We start from the raw sequence: 22,978 nt of genomic DNA, 5'->3' as shown, positions 1-22,978 counted from the left end.
TTGTTCATGTCCAGAGAACAGAGCAATCCTTATTTGACCTCATAGGAACCAAACAGTGATTTTAGCCACCTTAGAAATCTTAGTTATTGGCTTGACATCTTTAACACCATCTTTCTCAGTTGATTACCTTTTCAGAGGTAGTATCTATAGAGGATAGTTACAAAATGAAATAATAAATGAGGGGTAAAGATGAGTTACATTTGTAACAGATAACAGATTAATATTATTTTTTAAAAAACCTTTATAACTTAATAATGACTTTTTTAAACCCCAATAGAGAAATGGACAAAGACTATAAACACACAATCCAATGGCCAATATCATCTGTAAATAACACTGTTGTTTAAAACAACAATGAAATCTTACTTTTAATATAAAAAATTGCAAGGATTATTTTAAACAAAAATATACATGGTTGGTAAATATTCAGAGAAAAGAGCATTATCACACCTTGTTGATGGCAGTAAAAATCTAATACAAGCATCTTGAAACAGTGTCACAGTGTGCATCATAAAAGCCTTAAAAGTGTGAACACCCTTTGACACAGATTTTGATCTCTAGAAATTTCCTAAGGCAGTATTGAGGGGTGAATAAAGGTTTATATAGAATACTGAACATTGAACATATTAGAAAGAACAAATATTTGAAAACATTATAATAGCTGACAATAGGATATTAGTTCATTGTGGTATTTCCAAATGACAGCATTCTGTGCACATTAGAAATAATATCCTAGAAAAATATTAATACAATAAGTGTTAAATTTATTACTAATTAAAAATGTGAGTACCTAAGAGTATTTTCTATACAATATTATTTAAAGATACATGTAAATATATATTTCATGTGTATGAAAAATCATACTCTGAAATGTTTATAGTTGTTTTGAAGAGGGGAGTGAAAAAGTTGGCTTAAAACTCAGCATTCAGAAAACTAAGATTATGGTACCAGGTCCCATCACTTCATGGCAAATAGATGGGGAAACAATGGAAACAGTGACAGATTTTAATTTCTTGGGCTCCAAAATCATGGCAGATGGTGACTGCAGCCATGAAATTAAAAGACACTTGCTCCTTGCAAGAAAAGCTAGGACAAACCTAGACAGCATATTAAAAAGCAGAGATGTTACTTTGCCAACGAGGGTCCATCTAGTCAAAGCTATGGTTTTTCCAGTAGTCATGTATGGATGTGAGAGTTGGATCGTAAAGAAGGCCGAGTGCTGAAGAATTGATGCTTTTGAACTGTAGTGTTGGAGAAGACTCTTGAGAGTCCCTTGGACTGCTAGGAGATCAAACAAGTCAATCTTAAAGGAAATCAGTCCTGAATATTCACTGGAAGGACTGATGCTGAAGCTCCAATACTTTGGCCACCTGATTCAAAGAGTTGACTAATTAGAAAAGACCCTGATGCTGGGAAGGATTCAAGGCAGGAGGAGAAGGGGATGACAGAGGATGAGTTGGTTGGATGGCATCACTGACTCAATGAACTTGAGTTTGAGCAAGCTCTGGGAGATGGTGAAGGAAGGGAAGCCTGGTGTACTGCAGTCCATGGGATTGCAGAGTCGGACACGACTGAGTGACTGAACGACAACAAGACATGTCTTTTTCTCCTCCTTGTCTTATCTGTATTTTTCATGTTATAAGCATTAAATGCCTTCCTTAAAGTCAGAATAAAAATAGTGTTATAGACATAGTTTTGCAACCAATTTCAACCTAACAAAAACCTGCATTTATTTTAATTATTTATGAAGCTACATGGGAGCTAAAGCTTATTTTGCATATCTCTTGTTAATATTATTCATAAAGCTCAGTTATAATTGTATGGTTAGCTTCTGAAGCAAAAAAGATGGTATAATTTATTTAAAATATAGCCTGAAAAATAAATTTATGCTGAATTTCATATTCGTAGTTTAGGAAATTGAACTAAACTATTTAAGCTGAAGATCATCTATTTCCTCTCCACTACTTACTTTTACCCTAAATTTTACCCTACTTTTACACTACTTTCTTAGCCTGGGCACTTCCAGGCAGTCTTAGCTGGCTACCTTCCCCAAAGAAGTAGCACTTTTCCTTTCACATTCAGTTCAGTTCAGTTCAGTTCAGTCGTTCAGTCATTTCTGACTCTTTGTGACCCCCTGAAGCGCAGCACGCCAGGCCTCCCTGTGCATCACCAACTCCTGGAGATTACTCAAACTCATGTCCATCGAGTCGGTGATGCCATCCATCCATCTCATCCTCTGTCGTCCCCTTCTCCTCCTACCCCCAATCCTTCCCAGCATCAGTGTCTTTTCCAATGAGTCAACTTTTCGTATGAGGTGGCCAAAGTACTGGAGTTTCAGCTTCAGCATCAGTCCTTCCAATGAACACCCAGGACTGATCTCCTTTAGGATGGACTGGTTGGATCTCCTTGCAGTCCAAGGGACTCTCAAGAGTCTTCTCCAACACCATAGTTCAAAAGCATCAATTCTTCGGTGCTCAGCTTTCTTCACAGTCGAACTCTCACATCCATACATGACCACTAGGAAAAATTATTTATTCCTAAACCATCCTCATTAGAAGTGGGAACCTTAGCTATTACTGGCTCAACTATGTCATCTTTTTGAAGGAGTTATTATTGAAAGTATTTATGTGAACAATATAAGGTCAGGTCTAATTCATATGCATTCTAAACAAAAACATATTTTCTAAAACCCAAAAGATTACTTAAGAAGTTTCTCCATACAGCCAACAATGAAATAGGACTTTAATAAATACTTACCACTGTTAGTATTAGGATGATTCCCCAAACAAAGGTTCATAAATGTATTCTTGTTTATTAAGGTATAGTTGACTTATAATATTTTGCTAGTTTTAGATATGCAACATAAACATCTGATGTATGTATATATTGCAAAATGAATACCACAGTAAGTTTAGTTAACATTCATCTCCACACATAGTTACAATGTTTTTTTATGATGAGAACTTTTAATATCTATTCTCTTAACAGCTTTCAAATATACAATATAGTACTGTTAAATATAATCATCATGCTGTATATTTCTAGGATTTATTTATCTTAGAACTGGAAGTTTGTAACTGTTTGATCACCTTCACTCAGCCCCCTTGCCACCCCCCACCTCTGGTAACCAAATGTAATTGAGATCATCCATTTGTCTTTCTCTGTCTGACTTCTTTCACTTTGCATAACACCCTCAATGTCCATCCATAATGTTGTTAAGTAGGAGAATTTCCTTCTTTTTAAGCTTGAATGATTTTCCACTGTATATCACAAATACATTCTTTAGAGAAGCTAGTATTTAAAGACCATCCTATACACTTTTGTCACCTTTTCTTTATAGGCTAAAGTGTTCAGAAACAGCAACAAAGAGAACAATACTTGCCTTCAATAGAAAAAATGTTCATAGAACTCTGTAAGGCAAAAATTTTAGAGAAACCAATTAAAGCTTAGAAATTATTTGAACACTATATCTAGTAGATTTATGTCCATTTAAAATGAATGTTCAATTTATTTTCTCTTCTAAAGTGAGTGCTGTGGCCCAGCAAGTCTTATGGAATTGTCTAATTGAAGATCCATCAACAGTTCTTCGACATTTTCTGGAAAAACTGACCATCAGCAATAGACAAGTAAAATCTATGTTTATAGTAGCTTTGTGTGTGAACATGGTTAAACAACAAGCAGTGGACTTTATTGTGATATTCATGCAACATTGGTTGACACATAACCAAGAAGTACTCTGGATAATGATAATAATGAACAAATTAAACTTTGCTGTTTTCTTTTGAATTTTCCCATTAACTGATGTCTCCATATGAGTATGGTACACTGCTAGTAATGACCGTAGTTACTGAAAGATTCTCAGTCTTTTAAACAAAAATTAAATTCAATTTAATGTTTTCAGTGTTGAGTACATTTACTGAATTCTGATTGGTTGGTAGTATGTGATACAGGTAATGTTATTAGTGTATGTTGAAACTCTCCTTTAATCAAGAAATTTAATTTACCAGCTCACCGAATAATAAGATTATACCGAAGTAAAGTAGCTTCCTGAGAAGTGACAAAATACACCAATAATTACAAATTATTTCTTCATTTCTATATTGTTGTTCTGTTTTCTGGACAATTAAGTTTAGTTTCTGAAAGGAAGGTTAATTATAAACATCTACCTAGGAAACAGAACTATGAAGTTTAATAAACCTAATTTGTTAATAGTTTCTTAAGATAGGTCCTCGTCACATTTTCATCACACCCAAAAGCTATTGAAAATAGAGTTGACTAAATATACAGCTTTCCTGTGATTTGCCTGTGACCTATAGAGTCAGTCTCAGGTTTTATTTTTAAGAAATGTCTGACTATTGCTTAGTAATTTCACATGCTAGCTTCTAGGAGAAGGTGTTACAGTTGGCTTAAATAATTTAACAAGCATCACAAATACTTTATTAAAATGCTGAACATAAGAGAAATCAACATGTGGGCAAAAGTAAGAAAAATTCCCCCAGCGTGCTATTCAAAAAGTTAACATTATTTCCTACAACATGGCAGCTGACGAGACACAGACTCTGTTGCTCTTTCAGGATGAGTTAATGTACATGCTGCGCAAACTGCTCCTGAATATCGGAGACTTTCCTGCTCAGACCTCTCACATCCTGTTCAACTACTTGGTGAGTCTCACCTCCAGTAGGCTGTAAATGTTCATTTCCAAGTAAGAAGCAACAGTGCGCCAATAAGGCCTTAGGGGATTTTTTCAAATAAATTTTCGTTAACTGTGTGCCTGAAGTTGCATCAGAGTCAGCTGAGTTCACCACTGTTTATATGGGAAAACTCCTCCTGGCAGCATCCTTGGCATGTGATGGACACTCAATAAATGTCTGTTTCCTCCCTGTCTCTCTTTAGCATTATACAACTTCCTCATGTCAGTCCTTAATTTTAGTTTTCTGTTGAAAAATGTGTGTGTCGTTTTTAGTCATTCTTTCCCTTTTCATATCTCCCTGTTTAAAACACACACACACACACACACAGGAAAATGTTGCCCTAGATACAAAGTATTTGGGAGTGTATTTTTCCATAGCAACTATCTATGCTTTACATTGTCCTCACAGCTCCTTCCTGAACCCTCCAGAATTTGCCAGTTTCTTCACATTCTCCTCCTTATCCCCTAAATGAATATGCAGTTTGGGGACTGTTGGCTTGATGACTGTCCTTTTAAACTACACCTTAATCCAAGCAGACAGATGACCGAATGAATTTCAGTGCTGGGACAATGTTCTCTCTCCGTAACCATCACTGGTCTTCTGCAAGTTGGGAAATAGAAGAGTTATCCATATGCATCTGCAGCAGGATGATAAATTTAACTCAATGCTACTACTCTGATGTGCAAACAAAAGTTGTAATTCCTTCCCTATGTTTATGACTGAGGTGGTTTTCATTATGAATGCCCACCTGCTGGTGGACAAGTGGAGAAATATAAATAAGTGTCCAATCCAGTTCAGATTGATAGAAATATATAAATAGTACCTTTGGATAGTATCTGGGCTCTCTTATCTAAAGATACTTAACTTCTAGGAATTCTCCACACTTCTAACTTCTTTCATCTCTAGATGTTATGTGGAGTTGGGGAGAAAAAAGACCTTTGTTCAGAATTCTATTTCCTGTCCAGTGTTTGCTCCAGCTCCTCCCCTTGTGAGACAGAGCTCTCTCTCTGGCTGGTTGCTGGATGCCTGACTGGTGGAAGCTGAAGCCCATGGCTTCTGTAACTTGCAAACCTTTTCTACTCCCAGCAGAGCTTGCTGGGAGACTCCATCTCAGCTCCTGCTGGTGCTGCCCACCCCTCCGAGTTCTGGTTGTCCCATATGGCTTTAGATGAGGAAGTCCTCTGACTAGAGCATCCTGCCTAGTGAACCAGCCTATGGCAGTTCTATCCAAGATTCTCTCCAGCCAAGCTTTCTGCTACTTCTTCTCCTATCTGCACTACTCAAAACTCCCAGGTAGATTAGCACAGCCAAAAATATAAGAGCCTCCTTCGGTTTAAGTATGTGCCCTGCCAAGTTTATGTTACAGCCCAGACTGGTATCAAAAGGCTCTGTGGTGAGCTCTTGTCAGAGATACAAACAAACACTGGAGGAAAAGCCCCTTTGGAATGCCTGCTCCTTCCCCAAGTTACTGAATGGGGGAAACACTTATATTGCTCCCCTCCATCCTTTTACCCTGGGACAAGAAAATGGACATTTCAGTTCCCTTCTGCCAGATTCTCCTTTCAACTCCAAATAAGCCTTAACACTAGATATAAATCCTCCCAACTATGTCATTGATAAGTTCCTAGAGCAAAGGGCTGGGTACACATTGGCCACTTGCTGTATAACCTTGTTTTATATAAACCCCAATCTTTCCCTGAATCCCAAGCACATGCATGCTTCAGGTGAGCTAGGGAAAGGGGGCTTGTACTCAGAGTGGCAGAACAGTGAAGGGCAGAGTCATGTTTTAAACAATTACCCCTATTGTACCTCTATTTTTTCTAACAACTATTGTAGTATATGAGATAGGGAGTTTGGGGAACATGATCTTTATCTTCCAGTCTTCATTAGGAACTTTTAAACCCACTGCCCAACTTGACTCAGTGATCTTCAATTTGGGGGTCTTAGTCCATCTAAGGGTATGTGAAGACTTTTGAAGCAGTTTGCTGCCCAAATAGTTTTAAAGGAATAAACCTCCAAATCCTCGTTTTGTAGATATGCACTGACACTTCTTGAGCACGTCTGCCATCTCAGTCATCACCGTACACCAGAAAGGCCCACTCTGACCCTCCCAGGTATCACCAGGCTGCGTTGATAGACGTGTAAGACAGGGGAAGAATCTGATGGACTGTATTAGATTTAAGAAAGCCTCATTTCTGATGATTGAGACCCTTTAAACCCACAAGACTTCCCACCTTTTCCTGTCTTCTATAGATGTCTACTAGGTATGAGGTTTGGCCATCAATGGGGTGTTCAGCCTTCAGAGTCACCAAAGTGCACTGGGTTAGTGACACTGATTCTTTCAGTGTAACTGGAAAGTTTCCTAGGTTTAGCAAATTTTTCCAGGAAAAAAAAATGTGTAAAATCCATGGGCAGTGGCTTTTACATTATTTCTTTCTGATTCTGTTGTGCATTATTGAATAAGGTAGCTAAAACTAATTTCATCAAATGTGCCAGAGTATGCCTGGAAAATCCTATGGACAGAGAAGCCTGGTAGGGCTACAGTCCATGGGGTCGCAAAGAGTTGGACACAACTGAGTGACTTCACTTTCACTTTTTATATGAAGTATGCATTCCAATTATAGTCAGTTCTCTTTTTTCAACATACAGAATGTTTAGCATTCTCTATTCATATTAACAATATAAATTTATGATGGAACATTTTAAAGGTTAACTTAAAAATATACAAAAGGATACACAGTTTTTCAAAACTTATTCCAGAGGACACAAACAAAAACTTTTAAGTTCACCGACTTAACCAAGCAGAGTTGTTCTTAGGTCAGACCATTAGACATAATCCAAATTGAAAATAGTGTTTGGACAAATGTCACATAGTCATTTTGGGTGGTCCAAGTACCTGAGCCACTGAGCGACTTGAAAGCTGGAAAAAATGATCTTTTGCTTTCCTCTTAAGCAGTAGGTATTTTGATGATAATGCAAAAATGTATGGCAACCTGCTCTGGCCAGTTTTCTGGTTATACCTTCTTCTGCCACTGAAGATGCTAGAGAAGCATTTGAACAGAGACTGCAAAGGCAAAAAAGAATATCTAATTAAGAAAATGCACCGTTAAGGAAATGAGAATGCGAACTCAGAGTCAGGGTGGCTTGTTGACCTCTTCCTGTCCTGAGTTGCAGGTGGGATTAATAATGTACTTTGTGCGGACCCCCTGCGAGTGGGGGATGGATGCCATTTCAGCCACTCTGACTTTCCTGTGGGAGGTGGTCGGTTATGTGGAAGGCCTGTTCTTCAAGGATCTGAAGCAGACAATGAAGAAGGAGCAGTGTGAGGTGAAGCTCCTGGTGACCGCTTCAATGCCAGGTACTGCCTTTAGATGACATAACTTTTCTAAGAGCTTGAATACCCCTCTTACAGACCAAGTGTCTCTTTCATTCATGAGAAAACTTGCCACCCCTGGGATTGAGTGCCTCAAAGAATTTTTGTTGAATGCAATCTGAAGAAACACAATAGACCCTTTAAAAGTCAGCAATTGCCAGATGAAAAGGGGGACATCAGAACTGAGATCCGTGTGAGTCAGTCCTTGAAGGGTTGCCAAGGTGAAAGATGTGTTTAAGTCTATCGCAGAGGGCCAGCTGAACTGAGAGCCTTTTTGAATGGATTTTTGGCACTGCAAGGAGAATAATATTGTTTGCATGGCATGGACCCCAGGCTTTTATGAACTCACTGAGAGATGGCTTTATGGAAAATTGCAAAGCGGAAAAGCAGGAAGGAGAATTACAAAACAGCATGCAGTATGATATAAAATCTAGATACAGTTCCTTTTCACTTTGGATATCTTGTCTTTCTTGGAGATAAAATAAATGTTGCCAAGCCTTTATCCTTGTGCAATGACTAAGAAATTGTGAGATGATACATGTATTGATATAAAGAGAAAGACAGAATTATATATAAATAAGAACACAGTTTTTATTTAACATGGGCAGCAAAGAGCCCTGTGTTAAAATCAGAGCACTGCCTCTAATTGTCTGTATGATTAATATTAGCTATGACAAGGTACATAATTTTTAAAGCTTTCTTTATGGGTAAATTGGGAATCTAATTCATACTTCACAATTGTGAGGAATAAATGAGTTTAGGTTTGCAAAATACTTGGCTGTCGTGTCTGACACACAGTCAGCATTCAGTAAATGATAATTGTGTATTTATGTGTCTACAGATTATTCAGCAAAGTGTTCATTTTTATTAAAGAAACTCATATTGTCAGGCATATACTTAAAATCAGCTCATTGAAAATCAAGGTCTTTCATAATGTTCACAGAGATTTATAATTGAGGAATGAAGTAGAAATATTGTCCCACCAGCCAAGTAAAATACAGAAAAAGTAAATTTAAACTACATTTCATGGGACTTTCCTGGTGGTCCAGAGGCTGGGACTTCACCTTCCATTACAGGAGGTGAGGCTTTGATCTCTGGCCAGAGAACTAAGACCCCACATGCCTCGCAGCCAGAAAACTGAAATGTAAAACTCAAGCAGTGTTGGAACACATTCAATAAAGACTTTAAAAATGGTCCACATCAAAAAGTCTTTAAAAAAATAAATAATAAGCTGTGTTTTAGGTACTTGTTTAGCTTTTGCTAGTCTCTGTTTGTATTTTCTCAGCCATTATTTAAAATTTAGGAATGTATTATTTGTTGCGGTGTTTAAAGCTTGAATTCTGCCTCTTCCAGCAAATTAATGTCTTTGACTAAGTCACTTATACATTCTTATTTATAAAAATAAGTTCTCTGTTTCTTCATTTGTAATATGAAAATAATAACACCTGTGTCATAGGGTTGTTGTGAGATTTAAATATGGTTATACATAAAACCAGTTAAAAGTATTAGGAGCTCCATAAATGGTAGCTATCATTATTAAATAATAAGGAAACATATTTAAAGCAGACATCGACTGTAAACAAAGGAGTGCAGATAGTAGAATGCACAGCTCACATTAAAACCTCACTAACAGAATCGTCAACTCACATTAAACCCCCACTAATAGTCATCATAATAACAAGAAAAACATCAGCTTAATAATATTTCAATATTTCATGCTTTGTATTCAAACATCTTTATAGTAGAAGTCAGTTTATTATGATTTTTACCTTCTGTAGGTACCAAAACCTTGGTAGTTCATGGACAGAATGAGTGTGACATCCCGACCCAGTTGCCAGTCCATGAAGACACTCAGTTTGAAGCCCTGTTAAAGGTAAGGATGATTTTCAACAGAAGTGATTTTTTTTTTTTAATGCACAATGGCTATGTCACTTCACTGATCATCCGGTTTAGAATTAAATGGCATTTTTTCTACCTTCAAATAAATATGTGCATTTATTTACATCTTCTAGAATCTGCCCCACTTTTGCATGCTTCTATTTCCTTGCATACTTCCCCACTTTCACTGACATTTTAGCTCTGCACTGAAGTAGCCAAAGGCTCCCTCTCAGCTACAGAGCTCATAACACTTGTCTTCAGATGCCGAGAATCCTACTTTAGGCATCCTGGTATCGCTTGTGATTGTTCTGGAGCTGCCCTGGGCTTGTACACCAAGAACGCTGGGACGAACTCTTGTGATCAGGTGACCCAGGCAGAGACACTTATTTTGGCACTGAGTTGACTGATACACAGTCTTGACTTGCCACTGACAGGAATGATTGGAGAAGCAGGAGATATATATATGTCTTAGAATACATTAGGTGAGTCAAGAAAGTATTTTTAATGGTTATGGCAATTATGTACCTCAAGGGAAATGCAATCCATAGCTACTCATGCCTGCAAGGTTTTAAAGGAACAGTAATAAGTATACTAGTACAATGATTCCTCTTTTATCTGGAGTCCTAACTTTTGGCCCAGACGTAAGTAGAAAAGACCTCTGAGAAAACCAGCTCGCCAAACCTATGTATCTGATTTCAGTAGAAAAGGTTGTTAGGTCTCCTCCAAGTCTCACCCATTCATCCTCAGAAACTCTCAAACCCAGGGAAACAAACTTCAACATCCATTTTCCCTAGGCAGTGAGTTCAAACCCAGGCTCCACCACAACCAGTGTCACCGAAATAAATCAAATGACAGGCTCTCTCTAGCCTCAGTTTCTTTTTCAGCAGTGCTGAAATTAGTGCAGGTCATACAGGTTTTCTCCCTGGGGTGGGAAGATCCCCTGGAGGAGGGCATGACAACCCACCCCAGTATTCTTGCCTGGAGAATCCCATGGACAGAGGAGCCTGGTGGGCTGCAGTCCATAGGGTCACAAAGAGTCAGATACGACTGAAGCAACTTAGTATACTTACATGTATGCACGCACGCATGCACACACACACACACACACACACACACACGCACACACACACAGAGGTTCTCTACATGGGAAGCCTTGAATGTAGAATATAGTAGATAAGTGCTCAATCATTGCAGTTCATAATACTCTTAATGCTGCTACTAAACGTGCCTCTTCCTGATACTGAGGCCAGTGGATGCCACTGTGTCTCCACAGCTCATCACTCAAGGCTGTACTGTAATTGGAGCTCGTTTAGCACTATGAGGGCAGAGCAGATAGTTTGTGTGACAGGGTCTTTTTTAAATTGAGGTGTGTATGTTAGTAGCTCAGTCATGTCCAACTCTTTGTGACCCCATAGACTCTAGCCCACCAGGCTCCTCTGTCCATGTGATTGTCCAGGCCAGAATACAGGTGTGGGTTGCCAGTTGCTTCTCCAAAATTAAGGTATAGTTGATGTATAATATTATATAAACTTCAGGTGTACAGCCTAGTGATTCACAATTTTTAAAGGTCTTATTCCATTTATAATTATTGTAAAATACATTCTGTGTTGCACATTATGTCCTCATGGCTTATTGATCATATATTAATACATATAGCTTGCACCTCTTAACCCCTACCTCTATCTTGCAAGATCTTACACAGTCTTTATGTTATCATTTTTTAGATGGCTATGTGCCTTTATATATTCATATATATGTGTGTATAATATATATACACATATATGCACACATATAATATATACAATGTAAGATATAAATACATCTATATATTCCTTATGTGAAATTACCTTGTTTTTATGGCATTTTTGTCTTTCATCTTACTGTTTGGCTCATAATATGATCTCAGTAAATGTTTTCTTAAGATTTGTTGTTGTTGTTCTAGGAGTGTCTGGAGTTTTTTAATATCCCAGAGTCACAGTCAACACATTACTTTCTCATGGATAAACGGTGGAACCTTATCCACTACAATAAGGTGAGACTGCGCAGTGATGGCACTCGTGGAGAGTTGTGACCGAAGCCCGTTATGCCTTGCCCGAGGGCAGCTTCCCCCAGGGGTGTGCCACTGTTTCATGGTGGGGAGTGTGGCTGTGGGATCACACTGTCTTACTGGCAACATAGGTTTGGACTGGCCGCTTGGCCTTCATTCCCTCCGGTTTGCTTGCCTGTAAAGTGAAGGTGATGACGGTGTTTGATTGAAGAAGATAAGTCAAGTAAGGTATTTTGTCACTCATGATTATTGCATCTAAGTGAAAGTTAAGTTCCCGTATTATAAGGACATATATTTATTTGGAATGTTAACATTGTTCTTGTTCCACTATATTAAGCATGATCATGGAAACATGATTTAATGAGCAAAAGGAAGCCTCAAGACCACGGACAGCACTCACAGTGATTTTCTTCTTCTTCCAGAATGTGCTCCAGTAAATTGCCTCTGGCTCCCTTGCTCCTGACAGGGCACTTGGGATTGGGAAAGTGTACTTGGGGAGTTTGAAGCTTTCCTGAGGAGGGGCTTTACCCCTGGGATTTTGTAGAATTTGGCTGGGGGGTGAAATAGTAAGAATGTAAGCCATTAGAAAATACATAACTTATGTTTGTCTGCCCTTTGGGGAATGAGAAAATGAGAGTCAGAGTTTGGTCATTTGAACTCTGTTTTTGTCTTTGTGTAACCCCACCACAGACCTACGTTCGGGATATTTACCCGTTCAGGAGATCCGTGTCTCCACAGCTGAACCTTGTACACATGCATCCAGAGAAAGGACAGGAGCTCATTCAGAAACAGGTGCCTGACCACCACAGTTTTATGATATTATTGTGCCATGTTACTGGGATAGACGATCTGTAAATGGTTGCTGGCCCTGAGATCCTGTGATTCTGTTATGATCTCTAGAGAGAGAAGGATGGGTTTTGATCAATAGACAGTTCCCCCCAAATGGTGTAATTTTTAAGTTTTGCAAATTGGATCATAATGTAAAGGTATTAAATACTCACTTGGAGTAGTACTTCGATGAATCACTGGGTATAAATAATAGAAATTTTCTGTTTTATTTGCCTACTAGTTTCTAAGTTTGGATTTTCATTCCAGATTGGGAATACATATAATGTAGCTATAAGAAGGTTGTCTCAGGAATTTCTGCTAGCTGGAAAAAAAAAGGGATCAATGGATAATGCATGCCTGTATGCTAGGTGGCTCCAGTCATGTCTGACTCTTTTTGACCCCATGGACTATAGCCCGCCTGGCTCCTCTGTCCATGGGATTCTCTAGGCAAGAGTATTGGAATGGGTTGCCATGCCCTCCTCTCAATGGATAGTAGCACACCTGAAAATGGCACTGAACCAAGGTTCAGAGATCTGGACTCAGTCCTAGCTCTGCCTCCGACCAGTGATCTGACCTTTGGTGTGTTGCTAACTTCTCTTAAACTAGGAGGAGACCAAATCAATCTGCTGTACTTAGATTGAAGAGCAGAATAACTTTCATACATCTCATCACAAATCAAACTGAACTTAAGAAAATTCACTGTTTTGCATGTGAAATATAGCAGTAGTCCACAGTTCTGATGATGCAATTTTAATGTGGTCTATGTGTTACATTCATTTGTTTTTTGTTTTTTTTTTAATTTTTTATTTTTCAGTGGGTTTTGTCATACATTGATATGAATCAGCCATAGAGTTATACGTATTCCCCATCCCGGTCCCCCATCCCACCTCCCTCTCCACCCGATTCCTCTGGGTCTTCCCAGCCCACCAGGCCTGAGCACTTAACTCATGCATCCCACCTGGGCTGGTGGTCTGTTTCACCACAGATAATATACATGCTGTTCTTTCGAAACATCCCACCCTCACCTTCTCCCACAGAGTTCAAAAGTCTGTTCTGTATTTCTGCGTCTCTTCTTCTGCCCTGCATATAGGGCCATCGTTACCATCTTTCTAAATTCCGCATATATGCGTTAGTATACTGTAATGTTCTTTATCTTTCTGGCTCACCTCACTCTGTATAATGGGCTCCAGTTTCATCCATCTCATTAGAACTGATTCAAATGAATTCTTTTTAATGGCTGAGTAATATTCCATGGTGTAAATGTACAGCTTCCTTATCCATTCATCTGCTGATGGGCATCTAGGTTGCTTCCATGTCCTGGCTATTATAAACAGTGCTGCGATGAACATTGGGGTGCACGTGTCTCTTTTGGATCTGGATCCCTCAGTGTGTATGCCCAGAAGTGGTATTGCTGGGTCATAATAAAATATCAAAACAAAGGGCTTCCCTCATAGCTCAGTTGGTAAAGAATCAACCTGCAATGCAGGAGACCTGGGTTCGGTTCCTGGGTCGGGAAGTTCCTCTGGAGAAGGAAATGGCAACCCACTCCAGTATTCTTGCCTGGAGAATCCCATGGACAGAGGAGCCTGGAATGCTACAATCCATGGGATCCCGAGAGTCGGAGATGACTTAGTGACTAAACCACCACCACCACATGTTGCATTCATTTATTTTTAATAAAATGTCAAAACAAAAAGTTTTTATCTTCTCAATTTTTCTGCACATAGCAAGATTGCCAATTTGGCATCAAAGTATTCAAAGATATCTTCATGAGATGGCATAGAATTCAACCAATTAAGTAATTTAAAACATAGTTAATATTAACTACCTAAATTGCATTGAAAATAAAGAAAATAGTGAATGTGTTACAAAGTGTGAGGTGTTGGGAGAAAAGAACTTAAATATTTAATTTCTAAAGCAGTCCCCCCCAAACTATACCAGCCTCTGATTTGGGCAGCAAAATAATGAAAGCCATAATCAATAACAGCTCTTCATGAGTGAGTTGTTTTAAAAAATAATGTTTAAGATCATGTTTTTAAAGAAGAGCAGAGGGGCTTCCCTGGCTCTTCCATGGTTAACACTTCATCTTCCAACGCAGGGGGTGTGGGCTTGATCCACAGTTGGGGAGCTAAAATCCCACATGCCTCACAGCCAAAAAAACCCACATAAAACAGAAGCAATACTATAACACATTCAATAAGACTTTAAAAATGGTCCACACACACAGAAAAAAATCTTTAGTAAAAAGAGCATAAAATAAGACTCTTACTCTTTGTAAACTCCAGCTTGTGATCTTAAGACTTAGAAGTTCCTCAGGGAGATAATAACATGCAGACTGTGGTTCTGGCTCTGGTCAAGCTGCTGATCATCCTCCTAATCACATCCCTCTGCCTTCTGACCAGGAACAGAAAAGGCACTTGGAAAAGGAACACGAGCCTCACATTCATGCCATCTAAACTCGGGGCTAAAGGGCCACCAATCTAGGCCCCATTAGCTTTTGTCCCAAAAGAGGTTTTTCCTGGATCCCATTCCAGTCTTTAAGAGGCAAACCCAGAACTGACAGGAAACAGCTTAAGGCCTCAGTGGAAATGAGGGAAGCAAGTGGAATTGGCTGGCTCCTGTTGGAGAAGGCCTTCCATCTTATGACATCCACACAAAGGGGCTCTACTTAATACTGAGCTGTTCTTGACAATACTTGCCTTGTGCTCCTTCTCCAGCCTGGCATGAAAAAAACACTTCCTTCTGTAGAGCAGACAGATGCAGTAAGTGAGAGTCAATTAAGTATTGTTTGCTCTTTCTGCATGGTAAGGAAAAAGAAAATTTTTTCTTCTTCCTTTCACTTCCCCCCACCCCTTAAGTTTTACTTAGCCCGTTTTGCCATTAAAGATTTTACTTTGATTTCTTCGGTTGTGGTGATTTTGGGGTTGCCCAATTCTGCTTTTCACCTGCTTCTGCCCTGGCCTGCTGCTAGGTGTTCACTCGGAAGCTGGAGGAAGTGGGGCGGGTTTTGTTTCTCATCTCCCTCACCCAGAAGATCCCCACAGCCCACAAGCAGTCCCACGTCTCCATGCTCCAGGAAGACCTCCTCCGACTGCCCTCATTCCCTCGAAGTGCTATTGATGCGGAGTTTTCACTCTTCAGTGATCCTCAAGGTACCAAGAAAGAAGGCTTTCCTCTCTTGGGCATCTTCTCATGGCCTAGTGTTTTCTTCAGCTGGAGAGCATCTCCATCTTAATCAGTAGACAGTTCTCTAAATCAGTGGCTCTCAGTCTTGAACGGGCATCAGAATCACCTGGAGGACTGGAGGACTTGATAAAACACAGATTTCTGCATCCCACCCTCCAGTCTGCAGTTTCTGATTCAGTAGCTCTGGAATGGGGCTTGGGAACTTGTATTTCTAACAAGTTCCAAGTCCCAAGGCAAGGTTGATGCTGCTATTTCAAAAACCAAACTCTGAGACCACTGCTCTGAGCTAAATGTAAGCAGTTGAAGAAAGTAGTAGGGTGTTGTTAGGGGAGTACTTCATTAAGTGAAGGACAAGTATTTCTGTGAAGTTCAAGAGGAGGCAAAATGAATATACAGTGAGAGAAATCAGAGCAGTAGTTGCCTTTTGGAGGGGCGGGCGCGGGGCGGGGTGGGGAGAATGGATTTCCCAGAAAGGGATTTGAAGGAATTTTCTCAGATGATAAAAATGATTCATATATTGGAATGTTGGTTACAAGTGGGTATTTTTGTCAAAATTCATTGAATTCTACATTTAACGATCTGTGTGTTTTACTCTCTGTAAATTACCTGAATTGAAAGAGGAAAAGTGGAGAAAGAAAGGGAGAGTGAGACAGAGAAATAGAAAAGGATCCCTTTTGAAACCACATTCAGTTATTCATTTGGGCCAGTTTACTTAAACCAGCATCTTTGTGCTCTGCGTCTTCATCCAGGTGCTCAGAGTGATGGTACACGAGCTCTAGTCCAACCAGGAGTTAAAAGACCAAGAACTAGTCCCAGCCCTGCCATTTTCTTTCTGAAATAACTTATTTTTTCTCAAAGCCACAGCTTAGGCAACAGCAACACACCACACTTGCCGGCCCTGTCTTGCCCACAGAGTTGAATCAAAAGGGTGACAGAAAAGTCCTGGGAAGACTCGAAAGTATTGCTGAAATGCCAACAACACTGTGGGTGTCAGCAGCACATCTTCCCATCCCTGAGTTGGCAACAGCAGGGCCCTGGGGTTGGACTGCCCTCCACGCTGACATGGGGGTTGGCGTGGGGCTAAACCTGCCTCTGTGTCTTCATGTCTCACAGCTGGAAAGGAACTCTTTGGCCTCGACACTCTTCAGAAAAGCTTGTGGATCCAGCTCCTGGAAGAGATGTTCCTGGGCATGCCCAGTGAGTTCCCCTGGGGAGATGAAATCATGCTTTTCCTCAACGTCTTTAATGGGGCTCTGATCCTGCACCCAGAAGACGGTGCCCTGCTCAGGCAGTATGCGGCCACCGTCATCAACAGCGCTGTGCACTTCAATCACCTCTTCTCCCTCAGCGGCTACCAGTGGATTCTGCCCACCATGCTGCAGGTACGTGGGCCTCCTCCCCTGCCTCTCTAGAAGGTCAACAAGATCTATGCTGAGATTTTAGCCGATTGAATTATCTGTTTTCGTGACCTCAGAAGGCACCAAATGAAACCCCCACAAAGATTTACCAAAGGTCACAGTATTCCATTCTATCCGGAGATCTCCCGGATCTGAGCCACGGTTCCCCATTTCTTCTGGGCCAGTGGTTCTCGAAGTGTCAACTCTGGACCAGCAGCATCAGCGTCACTTGGGAATTTGTTCAAAACGCACATTCTTGGGCCCCATCCCAGACCTACTTCACCAGAAACTCTGGAGTTACGGCCCAGGAATCTGTGTTTTCACAAAACCTCTGGGTGTCTGATGCCCTCAGAAGTTTGAGAATCATTATTCAAATGTGAGACAAGTGTTCCATTGCTGTTTCTCCCAAGAGATTTTGCAACCTCTCTCTGAAAAGAGGTTTTCAAAAATTGCCATTAAATTTGGTATAATGAGGTGGTTGGAGGAGATGAATGTAGTAGGAACAGTTTTCACTTAATCATATCTAATGTGTATGTGGCCACATTGAGGAGTACTGAATAAAGTTCAGAAAGGGCCTGGGGGCTCATCCTAGTTGTCTATTTTTATGGAAATTTTAATAAATAATGGAAGAAGTAATACATGCTTATGTAAAGTGGAGTTTGCTCAACATACAGGGGCAAGAAATTGACTTTTAATATCATCAGGGCTCTCTGTCCTCTTTTTAAATAGTTGGAATGTTATCTATTATCTGTTATAGCTTCTTAAATAATTATCGAAAACAATAAATGTTCATTATAAAATTCAAAATAAGAAAGTTAAGATAAGAAAATAAAGATCATCTATAATCCTCCTTCCTAAATAATCATTGTTTGCACATCTTGAAAATCCTGGTGCTCTCTCTCCTACATTTTTTAAAACAGAAGTTGGATCATACCAAATGTTCAAGTTTCTGCCTACCTTTTCTTTTAATGTGACACTAAGAATGTTGTGGGCATTTTCTCTGTAGCTACATTTAGCACTACATAGCATCTCTTAAAAAATAGTTGCATAGTACTCTGTTGTATGCATACAAATAATTCATTTAATCCCAATTTATGAATGATTTAGGTTGTTTCAAATTTTCTGCTGTTTTAATGCCTTAATGCCTTGCAGCAGGCATTCCTGTATATACATCTTTGGTATTTGTTTAATTGTTTTCTTATGACAAATTACTAGTCTTAAACTTTCTGGGGGAGAAAGTATATTTATATTTTTTGCATTTTTATGTATATTTCTAGATTTCTTTCAAAAAGGTATATACCACTTTACACTCCCCTCTATCAGTGTATGAAATCAGTCATTTCCCTCTGTGCTTCCCATGGCTATTAGCTTGTAAAGCAAACGCAGCTCTAGTAAGCTGTTGGGGCATTTTTTGAACATGTATTTTCCCGCAGGTGTACTCTGACTATGAAAGCAACCCTCAGTTGCGCCAAGCCATCGAGTTTGCCTGCCACCAGTTCTACATCCTGCACCGCAAGCCCTTTGTGCTCCAGCTCTTTGCAAGCGTGGCCCCCCTGCTGGAGTTTCCTGTGAGTAAGCTCTGGGGAAATAAAGAAAGGACCAGCCCAATGAGAAAAACCCACTTTGTTTATTCAGAACTCACTAGAGCAGTGGATTCCTGGGCTGGTTATTACAGGTTGTGGGTCAGAGTTCTGTTTTTATGGATGGCCTGGTCATTGTCCATTTCTGTCATCAGGCTCTCTCAGCTCTCTTTCTTCAACCTATGGAATGCAAATACCCCAAATCATTTCTCGTTCAGTAAGAAATTTGTCTGTCTTCAGCATTTCTCTTCCAGCCTCATTTCAGCCCCTAGGATGTAAATAGACCAATTTTCTAGTTTTTTTTTTTAATTAGTAAAAGAATGGAAAATAGAAAATGATAAAAGGAAAAGTTTCTTAAACTTATGGTTTCCTGGGGGGAAGGGATGGTTATGGAGTTTCGGATGGATGTGTACACATTTCTATATTAAAAATGGATAACCAACAAGGCCCTACTGTATAGCACAAGGAACTCTGCTCAATGTTATGCTGCAGCCTGGATGGGAGGGAACCTTGTGGGGAGAATGGATACGTGAATATGTAGAGCTGAGTCCCTTGTGCTGTCTACCTAAAACTATCACAGCACTGCCAATCAGCTATATTCCAATATAAAAGTTTAAAAAAAAAAAAGGAAGAGTTCCTGTTCCTCATTTCTATCACTGTCCAGCACTTACCCTATTTTATTTTTATGCAGAGCATTTTTACCATATCACATATAATACATGTATTTGTTTCACTAATATGTATCTCTACCACACCCCACAGTAGAATTTGAGCTCCATTCAAGTGAGATCTTGATCTGATTTTTGTTTGCCTTTGCTTGATTTTAGTTGTTTTGTTTGTATGGTTTTTTGCTTTTGTTTCTGTTTTGCTATAACCTCAGTGCACAGAATGATGCCTGACACACAGTAGGAATTTAATGAGAATTTGTTGTTTTTAATGAATGAATCAAAGCCATTTTACAGAGATAGCAAGTATCTACTCTGTAGATATTTCAATAGATTATCAAATAAGAACCACAAAATTCCCAGGGTTTTCAAAATAAGCTTCTGTTTCTCAAACATATTTGATTCCATTATGGAAATTTGGAGGGAAATGCTGAGTCCTACTATCAAAGACTGGAGGAAACTGGCATAAACTGTTCTGGCAGTTCACATTTCTGTATTTTCAAGAGTTTCCACAAAGATCTCTTTTGTACTGGATTAGCTTTTCCTGTTGATGCTTTTGAACTGTGGTGTTGGAGAAGACTCTTGAGAGTCCCTTGGACTGCAAGGAGATCAAACCAGTCCATCCTAAAAGAAATCAACCCTGAATATTCATTGGAAGGACTGATGCTGAAGCTGAAAGTCCAATACTTTGGCCACCTGATTTGAAGAACTGACTTATTTGGAAAGACTCTGATGCTGGGAAAGATTGAAGGCAGGAGGAGAAGGGTACAACAGAAGATGAGATGGTTGGATGGCATCACCAGCTCAATGGACATGAGTTTGAGTAAACTCCAGGATGTGGTGAAGGACAGGGAGGCCTGGCGTGCTGCAGTCTATTGGTTGCAGAGAGTCAGACATGACTGAGTGACTGAACAACAAGCATTTAATAGATCCTTTAAAATCAGGCATTCCCTTCCAAAATCATACAGTAGCATGGTTGATGCAGAATTACGTAAACTGAATACCACCCGGATAATTGTCATCAGTGGCAGTGTTTATGAAACTTGAATTCCTAATCAAACCATATTAGTACTGAGGTAGGAGTTAATAAACTAAAATAGCTTTTCTTTAAATTGAAGTGTAGCTGATTTACGATGTTGTGTTAATTTCTGCTGTATGGCAAAGTGATTCAGTTTCACGTAAATATGCATTCTTTTTTTGTTCTTTTCCATTATGGTTTATCACAGAATATTGCTTATCAGTGGATAGTTAAGTTGTCTCCTTGTTTTGGCTGCTGTGAATAGTGATGCTATGAACATATGGGTGCATGTGTCTTTTTGAATTAGAGTTTTCTCTGGATATATGCCCAAGACTGGGTTTGCTGGGTCATATAGTAGTCCCATTTTTAGCTTTCTAAGAAACTTCCATACTGTCTCCCATGGTGGCTACCCCAACTTACATTCCCACCAATAATGTATAAGGGTTCCCTTTTCTCCACACCCTCTGCAGCATTTGTTATTTGTACACTTTTCAGTGATGGCCCATGACTTTTCTTTACGCAGGATGCTGCCAATACTGGATCCAGCAAAGGTGTGTCAGCCCAGTGCCTGTTTGACCTGCTGCAGTCCCTGGAGGGAGAGACCACTGACATCCTGGACATCTTAGAGCTGGTCAAAGCTGAGAAGCCTCTTAAGTCATTGGGTAAAAGCAAACTTTGCCTTGATATTCTATTTCTCTTTGTCATATTTTTAGTGAGTTTATACTGAATGTTTTGAACTAAGTCAAAACAGCAACATAAGTGGGGCTTAGTATAAGTTAAATGAATACATTTTCCCATCCCCTGTTTCTTAAATTTCTTGTAATTCTTAAAGTGTTAAGGATTCTCTACCATGAAAACTGGGAGAAATACCAACAACCTCAGATATGCAGATGGCATATGGCAGAAAATTAAGAAATAAAGAGCCTCTTGATGAAGGTGAACGAGGATAGTGCAAAAGCTGGCTTGAAACTCAGCTTTAAAAAAACCTAAGAATGTGGCATCCAGTCCCATCACTTCATGGCAAATAGAAGGGGGAAAAGTGAAAACAGTGACAGATTTTATCTTCTTAGGCTCCAGAATCACTGCAGATGGCGATTGCAGCCATGAAATTAAAAGATGCATGCTCCTTGGAAGGAAAGCTATGACAAACCTAGACAGTATATTAAAAAGCACAGACATTACTTTGCCAACAAAGGCCCGTATAGTCAAAGCTATGATTTTTCCAGTAGTCATGTATGAATGTGAGAGCTGGACCATAAAGAAGGCTGAGCACCAAAGAATTGATGCTTTTGAACTGTGGTGTTGGAGAAGACTCTTGAGAGTCCCTTGGACTGCAAGGAGATCCACCCAGTCCATCCTAAAGGAATCAGTCCTGAATATTCATTGGAAGGACGGATGCTGAAGCTGAAACTCCAATACTTTGGCCACCTGATACAAAGAGCTGACTCATTTGAAGAGACCCTGATGCTGGGAAAGATTGAGGGCAAGAGGAGAAGGGGGACGACAGAGGATGAGATGGTTGGATGGCATTACCAACTCGATGGACATGAGTTTGAGCAAGCTCCTGGAGTTGGTGATGGACGGGGAAGCCTGCTGTTCTATTAGATGAGAGTTTTTTAATTACCAAAAAAACCACTTTTATTTGTCATATGATTATTCAAAAATAGAATAAAATTTTTAGTCCCTTAAGATGAGGAAATTGAGTGTTCACAGTGTAGGAATAAAGTCTAATAAAGAAATACCTACAGAATATCACTAGAAAGAAAATGTTAGGAGTGATAAGCTCCTCTTTATCCCTGACAGAATCCACTCTGATTGTGTGCCTTGACCTTCTGTCCCTTTAGATTTCTGCTATGGAAACGAAGACCTGACCTTCTCTATAAGTGAAGCCATTAAGCTCTGTGTTACAGTGGTGGCATATGCTCCTGAATCATTCAGAAGGTAACAGCAGGCTTTTACTCTGTGCCTTGTAATAAGTAAATATGGCAAGGGAAATAAAGCTGAGTGAATACAAAGGTTATGTTTGTTAATATTAGCCTGTAACATTCTGGCAAGTCCATTTGCAAAACTAAATGTAAGAAAGTTGTCATAGCAGTTACGAAAAATACAGTAAATCTTTATCAATTTGAAATCCCCTAATTTAGAATTTATGCAGCAGCTAGATGTTTAGGAAATATTATCCTCATGTGTAATTGAAATTTGATTTGCTATTAATTTCTCAATAGACATTTAATCTATTTAAGAAAACTCCTTTCAGGGAAAAGAAGAACTTCTGTCACACAAAGAGAAGGAAGATAAATCATGCCTATCATTTT

The 22,978-nt window shown here is 39.4% G+C and overlaps 1 protein-coding gene across 3 annotated transcripts in view; it reads left to right on the top strand.

The window, feature by feature from the left end:
* Positions 1-22,978, top strand: part of UNC80 (unc-80 homolog, NALCN channel complex subunit) — a 221,106-nt gene that overhangs the window by 152,174 nt on the left and 45,954 nt on the right. For all 3 annotated transcript variants that reach the window (XM_065927674.1, XM_065927672.1, XM_065927673.1), the window contains 11 exons: positions 3,526-3,626; positions 4,575-4,661; positions 7,866-8,049; positions 9,843-9,937; positions 11,885-11,974; positions 12,680-12,781; positions 15,789-15,969; positions 17,117-17,385; positions 18,834-18,968; positions 21,187-21,325; positions 22,508-22,604. In XM_065927674.1, the coding sequence (XP_065783746.1) occupies positions 3,526-3,626; positions 4,575-4,661; positions 7,866-8,049; positions 9,843-9,937; positions 11,885-11,974; positions 12,680-12,781; positions 15,789-15,969; positions 17,117-17,385; positions 18,834-18,968; positions 21,187-21,325; positions 22,508-22,604 (1,480 nt within the window). The remainder of the gene's footprint in view (positions 1-3,525; positions 3,627-4,574; positions 4,662-7,865; positions 8,050-9,842; positions 9,938-11,884; positions 11,975-12,679; positions 12,782-15,788; positions 15,970-17,116; positions 17,386-18,833; positions 18,969-21,186; positions 21,326-22,507; positions 22,605-22,978) is intronic.

The sequence above is a fragment of the Muntiacus reevesi genome, chromosome 3 (assembly GCF_963930625.1).
Source record: "Muntiacus reevesi chromosome 3, mMunRee1.1, whole genome shotgun sequence".
Classification (NCBI taxonomy): domain Eukaryota; kingdom Metazoa; phylum Chordata; class Mammalia; order Artiodactyla; family Cervidae; genus Muntiacus; species Muntiacus reevesi.
Note: the sequence above shows the minus strand (reverse complement) of the source record. Positions and strands in the feature narration are given on the sequence as shown.